Source organism: Culicoides brevitarsis, chromosome 3 (genome assembly GCF_036172545.1).
Source record: "Culicoides brevitarsis isolate CSIRO-B50_1 chromosome 3, AGI_CSIRO_Cbre_v1, whole genome shotgun sequence".
In the NCBI taxonomy this organism is placed as follows: Eukaryota; Metazoa; Arthropoda; class Insecta; order Diptera; family Ceratopogonidae; genus Culicoides; species Culicoides brevitarsis.
In genome coordinates this window covers 16,287,529-16,296,131 of record NC_087087.1, presented here as the reverse complement: position 1 = coordinate 16,296,131, position 8,603 = coordinate 16,287,529, and the positions used below count along the sequence as shown (strand labels likewise).

At 19.9% G+C, this 8,603-nt stretch overlaps 1 protein-coding gene across 1 annotated transcript in view; it reads right to left on the bottom strand.

The window, feature by feature from the left end:
* Positions 1 to 435: 435 nt before the first annotated feature.
* LOC134833665 (all trans-polyprenyl-diphosphate synthase PDSS1) overlaps positions 436 to 8,603 on the bottom strand; it is a 44,114-nt gene continuing 35,946 nt past the window's right edge. Inside the window, exons 6-8 of the mRNA XM_063848067.1 lie at positions 3,984 to 4,115; positions 2,957 to 3,151; positions 436 to 858 (exon numbers count right to left, since the gene is read on the bottom strand). Of these exons, the coding sequence (XP_063704137.1) occupies positions 637 to 858; positions 2,957 to 3,151; positions 3,984 to 4,115 (549 nt within the window). The 3' untranslated portion in view covers positions 436 to 636. The remainder of the gene's footprint in view (positions 859 to 2,956; positions 3,152 to 3,983; positions 4,116 to 8,603) is intronic.

Sequence of the window (8,603 nt, the reverse complement as noted above, 5' to 3'; positions counted from 1 at the left end):
TAAAGGAAGACGATCAATAATGATATGAAATTGGTACGAATTTTTATAAAATATAATTATTCTACATATCCTAACTAAATGACTTGTTTAAAGTTTCCTACAACGTTTCTTCAGTATATTCTAAATATTCCACATTCTGGTTTGTTTGGCACTCCATTCTTCGCTTTTTATTTGCTTTTAGTATTAAATGTAGTAAGTAAAAGTGATCAATCATGCAAAAAAATGTCATACAACCCAAAAATCTATTAATTTAATTCTAAGTTTTATTCTACCTTTGACTTTTCTTTTATCTCGTTTTAATTTTTTTATAACATTATTCACTTTTTTTTTAATTCTAACATATTTTTATACATTTTTTTTTCTTGTTTAAAATAATAATTAATTATTATTATCAATAATAATATTTTTTTAAAAAAGATTTTTAACAGAAAGAGAATAAATAATTAATTGCAGTTTAAAAAAAAAACAGATTTCACTAAAAAAAACAATTTTTTCGTGACAGACAGAATAAAAATTTAGAACAAAAATGTAGAGCCATTGTTGGTTATTTTTTTTTTGTTTGTTGGTGCTGTTCTTTTGTTATATTGTTGCAAAAAATAATAGAAAATAAATTATAAATTATTTAATGTTGTGTCGTTATTTCATTCGGTTGAGCACGAAATCCGTGACGGTGACGAGACCCTTTTGGTACGGCGACTCGGCCAGCTGTGATGCCAGTCTAATTGCCTCGATAAGGTGCTTTTTGGCCAAAAATCTTGTTTGTTCGAGTCCTTGTGACTTGTGTACCAGTTCGTAGGCCTTCTCGACGTCTCCGGGCTCGCGGAAGCGACGCATGATCATGGGATTCAGTTCGGGATACTAAAAAAAAATTTTAAAAAAAATATTAATAAATTTAAATAACAAAAAAAATTAAATCCTGGTCAAAAAATCACGAGCTTAGAAAATCCAGTTAGAACGAGTTCAAATGACGCAAAATCTTGAAGAAGAGGAAAAAAAGTTCGATCACCTTCCTGTTCACTTGCGACTCATCCATAGACAAAAAAAAATATTTTTTTTCGGGGAAAAACCAGTTCTGACGTAAAATTGAGCCGAAAAAAGTAACAAGGTTAGTTCACACCTAGCGAGAAAAAAAAAACAAAAATGACGAAGAAGCGTGTTCCAATTAAATTTCGGTCACCTTCGACGATGTTAATTTTAATGATGATTCACTTAATTCATGATATCAGGTAATAATTAGAGGCAAGATTGTGCAACTTTTAACGAAATGCTTACATATTCAAAGCATTTTTATTTTTACAACAACGAAAAAGGAAGCAAATCAGAACCGTAACCGATGCAATTGTTAACTTTTAAGATTGTAACGTAATTTTTTGCGGTAGCGCATTGTTATGGAGCGTCTTCAATTCATTCACTTTGAAGTCTCTTGTTGTCAGATTATCGTCACTTTTGTTTGTTTTAAAATGGGTTGGTGTGTTTATGTAATTGGCGCTCGTAAATGGGGATGTTTCCTTTCATTATGTTATTATCGTCAGGTATTTCTTTGGGTAACCTTGAATTTAGTTTGATTTGAAGATAGTTTTAATTGGAATTTTTGATAAAATAATTTTAATTTAATTTTTTAATTTACTTGATTTTTTTTAAAGAAATTTTAATTTAATTTAATAAAAATATAATTAATAAAAAATAAAAAAAAAAAATTAAATAATTAATTAAAAATTAAAATTAATAAAACAAAATTAATTTTAAAAAATTTAAAACTTCATAAAATTTAAATTAAAATTTAAAAAAATAAATTAAATTAAATTGAAATTAATTTAAATTTGAAAAATTGAATTAAAAATAATTAAATAATTAATTAAAATTTATTGTTTTATTAATTTATTTTTTTTATCAATTTTGTTTTTTCGAAATTAATTTTTAATTTTTAATTAAAATTATTTTTTTAAATTTTATTAATTATATTCTTAATTAATTAATATTTTTAAAATTTCAATTATTTTATTCTATCTTCTCTTAAACTATTTTAAAATAATTAATAATAAATAAGGCAAAAATTTCAAAAATATATCAAAAAAACATTTTTTTGAATAAAATTTTAGTTGTAGAAATAGCTTAAATAAAAAATAAAATTAAAAATTTTAAAATTGGTAAGTTAAATAAAATACATAGCAAAATTTAAGAAACATACAATTCAATTTAAAATAATTAATTTTTAAATTTGAGATTTATCTTGCAACATTGCAATTAATTAATAAATTTTTTATAAAGTAAATTTTTATTAATATTTTTTTTTTTTTTGAAAATTAAATTTGAATTTATACTAAAATTAAAATAAATAATTTGATAAATATTTTTTTTTTATTTTAAAATAAAATTTAAAAAATCAGAAAAAATTATTTTTAAAAAATTTCTAGATGAATAAATATTTTTTTATAATTCTATAATTTTACAATAAATATAAAAAAAATATTTTTGAAAAATTTAATAAAAAATATTAAAATTAAATATTAATTAATTTTTTAAGCATAAACGTTCAAAAATAAAAATTAAAATATTTTGCAAAAAATTGCACAAAATTCGCGTGATTTATTTTCAAGAGTGCCAATTTACACCCGCAATACATTAAATTAAGTTAATAAGGAAGAAGGTCTCTCCTCTTACTTAAGATACTCCCGAGTGTTGACATAAACTTGAGAATCCAATAAAAATGTTGTTTAAACAGCAATTTACAAAGTCGTCAAAGAAATAAAAAAAAGACGAAAGAAGAAGTAGGAACTACAAAAAAATTATTTACTTTTAAATTACCCATTATCTAACAATTGCTCGTGTTGTGTGTGTGATCGCTTAGTTGCAAATTGATTGTACCTTGAAGTTGTGCACACACTCACGTCGAAAAAAAGAAGCCAGAGTGAATTGAACCAGGAAAGCAAAAAAAAAAGTAAAGAAGTTGACTTACCTTTTCGCATGCGAACAAAACTGGTGCTGTTGCTAGTCCTAATTTAAGATCTGCCGCCGCTGGTTTACCCAATTGCTCAGATGATGACACAAAATCAAGTAAGTCGTCAACAAATTGGAAAGCTAAACCTAAATTTCTGCCATATTGGAAGGATAATTCTACAAGGGGATCTTCTACGCCAGATAAAATTGCCACCTACGAAAAAAAAAATTAATTAATAAAAAAATAATTGACAAAAAAATAAAAAATAATTTTAATTAAAATTAATTAATTTAAAAAATAAATAATTTAAAAAATTTTTATAAAAATTTTAAATTTTATTCAAAAAATATAAAAAATTATATTTTTATTAATTTTCCATTATTTTAAAATTTATTAAGTATTTTTTTAAATTTAAAAATAATATATTTAATATTTATAAATATTATAAAAATATATTTTTATTTTATATATTTAAAAAAAATAATTTTAATTAAGATTTAAAAAAAATATTAAAATTTTTATTTGAAATTTATAATTTTTTGTTCTCAAAAATTATATTTTATTATTTAGTTAATATTAATTTTTAAATTTATTTGAATAGAATAAAAAAAAAATAATTTTAATAAAAATAAAAAATTTATTTTAAAAATATTATTTTTAAAATTAGAATATCAATGCAAATTTTAAAGTTAATTTTAAAATTTAAAACAAAAAGTCATTAAAAAATTTAAAGTTAATTTTTTTCTAAATAAAATAAATATTTTTTATTTTTTTCTTTTAATAAAAGTTTAATTAATTTATTATTTAATTAATATTATAAAAATACTTTTTTTCATTAATTTTATTTTCTAAAAAAATGAAATTTATTTTTTTCATTTTTTTTTAAATCAGAAAATAAATTAAAAAGTAAAAAAATAAAATTTATTATTTTTTTTCTCGAAAAATTATCAAATATTAAATTATTATATTAATTCATTTACTTTTTTTATTTTTTTATAAAAAAATTCTGATGATCAAAAAATATTTTAATTAAAAGAAAACTTACAGCTTTAAGACTATTTGCGATCAAAGAGGCAGTTTTTCTGTAGGTCTTTGTAAAGTAATGGGCAAATCGTTCGTTTTCAGTTTCCTTAGATCCGAGTTGCATAAACTCTCCTTGAACTAAGTCCGTTAACACCTGCAAAAAAAAAAAAAAAATTAATAAAATACCAGTCGTTCTCACAAAGCGAAGCTCGTGAAACACATGAACAAATATCCGTTTCAACGACCAAAAATAGTAGAAGATGTAGTAATCACATGTCGTCGTCTCTTTGTCTCGTTCCTTAACCTCACTAAAAATGATAATTTTTTATGCAAATTACCTCAAACAACTCAAAAACTTTGTTCGATCCGTTGCCAACTGCTAAATATTTGTCAATATACCTATCAACGCAAGAATTATGTCGATTTTTGTCGTCGACGAAAAAAAAACTAACGTAATATTATTACCATTCATAACTTCCTAAAAACTCAACAGAAAAATATTCTCAAGTATTTCACGTTGTTTAACATTTTTTTTTAAAACCATACGAGAAAATATTGGTAATTAACAACGGACTGGAAGTAGCAATCGTATGTATTTCTAACTCATTAGATAAATATTAGATTTTGAAATAAATTTACTCAAATAGACATAAAAATTATTATATTGGTATAAGATATACAAGAATTTCAAGGACAACATCATCATAATATATGCAAACGAGACGAGCTACAAACGATTTTTTTTTCTTCTTTTTTTAAAAAATCTTCTTTTTTTCGACAAATGTGCGAAAAGAAGAAATGTGGAAAGATTTGTATAAAATTCTAATTTTAATGCAAATTAATTTGGCGGTAGGTAGAGCTTTACTTTGTACTTTTCTTTTCTTATAGATAAAATTTTGTGATTCTTATAGAAGAAAAGAAATATTTTTACGGTACTTTCTTAATAAATAAAAAAAATGTTAAAAAAATATTTTTTGGTAATTTCATTAGCATAGTTAACTGTTAAACTTGCGAAAAAAAATCTCACATGTTGTAAAATGTTCTTTTATTAATTTTGTACAAGAAGATATTTATATTGTATATGATTTGAAGTAAGAGTAATAAAAGTTATGATTGAAAATATATATGATTTTGTAAAATTTTTATTATTTTTTTACAAAATTACTTATAATTATCATATTGTTATCTTTTTATTATTTTCACGCGCGATATTTTTTTTTATATATTATTTATTTTTTAACAATTAATTTTTTTTATTTTTTTTTATTTAAAATAAAATTTAAAAAAATTGAGTCAACAACATTATTAAATTAAAAAATAAATCAAAATTTTTAAATTAAAAAAATATTTGAGTAAAAATTTTCCTCTCATTAATTTAAACAGTTTTTAAATTAAAATCTTGCCCTGAAAACATTGTAAATTAAATTTATTTATTTAAAATTATAATTTTTTTTTAATTTTTATTAATAAAAAATTGACAAAAAATATGGATTTTTAATTTTATTTTTTTGAAATATAAAAATTTAGAAGAAATAAAGTGATGTTAAATAAATTGATAATTAAAAAAAAAACAAAAATAATACAGATCACTTTTTAAAATTTTTTACAAACATTTAAAAAAAATATAAAAAATTAATAAAATTTAAGTGAGGTTTAATTTGTTATTAATTAAAAAAATAAACAAAAATACCACTAATAATTAAAAAAAATAAAATAATAATTTACCTAGAAATATTTAATTTTTACTATAAATATAATGATTTTTATAAATTAATATTTAATATTAATTTTTATTAATATTAAAATTATCATAAATATAATAATTTTTATAATAAATAAAAAAGACAACTTTTTAATAAATTTCTACAAATTAAAAAAAAATATATAAAAAATATTATTTTTAAAAAAATATACAAAAAATAAAATTTAAAAGTTGTTAACAAAAAAAAATATGTAATTGAGCCACTCTTAAATTATCAAAAATATTGATTAACTTTAATGACATGATGTATAAAAATATATATATCATATTCGATAAGTAATAATAATTTAACGTAACACTTTTATCGTGAACTACATTTTTTTATTTATAATATTAATTAATTTAAAAACATTATCATTAAAGCTCAAATTATAATTTCTTTTTTTAAGAAAAAAAAAATAAGCGAATGTAATACCATTGTTTTTTTGTGTAACTTTTATTATTATGATCATTATTACTTTTATTAATAATATAATAAACAAATTATTTAACAAAATTTTTCCCATGTAACTATTAATTTCATAACAAGATGTTTAACATTTTTTAACACGGATTTAATTATTTTTATTTTTTCAGACCCGATCAGCCTTGAAAATATTAAGAAAAATCCCAATTATCCGGATTTGTCAAAAGAAAAATTATTTATGTTAATTTTTCGAAACTATTTTCATTAAAAAAAAATAATTTTTGTCACAGCAAAACAAGACATTGCAAAGATATTTCATGAAAAAAACTATGTTATAACAATATAATAGTAATAATGATGTATATTTAATAAATGAACGCGTAAATTGAGGTGTGACACAGATAACATCTTCATTTGTTGTTTTTTGCTTTACAAAAAGGTATTGTACAAGCATTTCTGCATACAACATTTGAAAGAGTCCAAGGTGGCATTCGCATGTCAATTATTAGTATTATTATTGAGAATATTCCACGCATTCCGCATTACACATTAATAATTAGCCACCTGATAAAAATTTTTAAAAAATCATCGAAGGAAGACGTAAAATATTTTTTTTTGTTCATTATGTAAAAAAATGCTATTTTTATGTAAATTCCATTGATTTTTGTTAAATTTGTATCATTGAACTGGGATCTACATATTTTAAAGACTCGCTTAGAATATCGATTGAATTTTAAAATTTCGATCTTTGGCCCCTCGGAGACTCTTTTTTCTGGTTATGTAACACACAAAAAGTTTAAAATCCGGATAAATGAAATCCAAAACGTACTTTTTTAAGTAATTGATTGAGCGTTTAACGATTTTTTTTTCGCAACACGATTCTGCAGTTATTACGAAACGCGCATCTTCAATCGAATTTCTTTATTTTTATTATGTAAAAATATTAATTCAATCATTATCGTAAAAATATTATAATTACATGCCCTAAGGTGTAATTTACATGTGACATATGTGCGTGAGACAAAAAAAAATATGAGAGTCTTTGGCAAGCAGGCCAAGAAAAGTTACAATGTAGAGGATTGTATTAAAATTTATCATCCACATCATCAAAACCAACTACACACAAAAAAGTGGCTTGTGTCATTTTATGCATATTGATGAAAAGTAAAAATAAAAAATAAATTCCAAACATATATTACCATAATATTGAACAAGTTTTCGTAATTTATGGTAAAATTAAAAAAGTGACATGTCACAAATTTAACTCTTTTCACATTTTTTTAAACAAAAAAAAAATAAACTTTCCTTAAGTTGGAATAATAAGGAAAAATTTTTAGATTAAAAATTGGTCTAAATTATTTGATTTAAATTCATAAGAAAAAATATTTTATATTTTTGATGGATTTTTAATTAATTCATTAAAAATTATTTAATTAATTTAATTATTTTTTATTATTTTTTAATTATTTTAATAATATCAATAAAAATTTCCGTTTATAATTATAATTTGTTATAAAAAAAATATTTTTTATTTTTGATGGATTTTAAATTAATTTATTAAGAATTAATTAATTTTAATTCATCTATTAATTCATTAAATGTAAATTTTATTTAATTAACTTTTTCATTTGAAAAATATTAATATTTTCATTATATTTTTTATTTAATTTAATTTTTTTTTTTTTAATAATATCAATTGAAATTTTTGTTTTTAATTGTAAATTTAAAAAAAATATATTTTTATTAAAATGATTATTTTAGAATATTTAATAATTTTTTTTAAATAAAGTTGCGTTAAGTTTAGGTCAAAATTAAATCAAAAAGAGAAATTATTGTTGTAATTGACTGACATTTTAATTTATTAATCATCATCAAGGGTACTTTATCATTTCAAAAATATTTGGAATAAATTATTAAAAAGGTGTAAACAACCAATTTTGTAATTTAGTGAAGAAAATAAATTATTTTTAATGAAAAATTGGTCAATATTTAATAAGAAAAATTTTGGAAAATAAAAAAAATATTTTGCGTTAAAAAAAATAACGCTTTAACTTAAATTTCTAACAAAATTTAATGTCAGTTACTTAATTTTTAAATAAGGATAAAGCTGAAATATTTTTCTATGTTTCGTTAAAAATTATAGAAATTCTAATATTATTTCTTCAAATAATTAATTTATACAAAATATATTTAAAATATTAAAATAAAATTTTTTAATTGATAAAAATTTTAGTTGATTCAAATTTTTCTTCAAAATTTTGATTTGATTTAATTTTTTTTTATTTTTTTTTTTTACTTAAAGTTAATAATTTTATTTACTTATTGAATTTTAACCATTTGAACTACTTTTTTATTTGACTTTCTCAAAAATTCGAAAAATCAATAAAATCTCCAAATTAAATTTAAATTTACAATTTAAGACATTTATTTATTTATTTCATCAAATTAAGATTAGGTACAGCATTGTAGTTGGA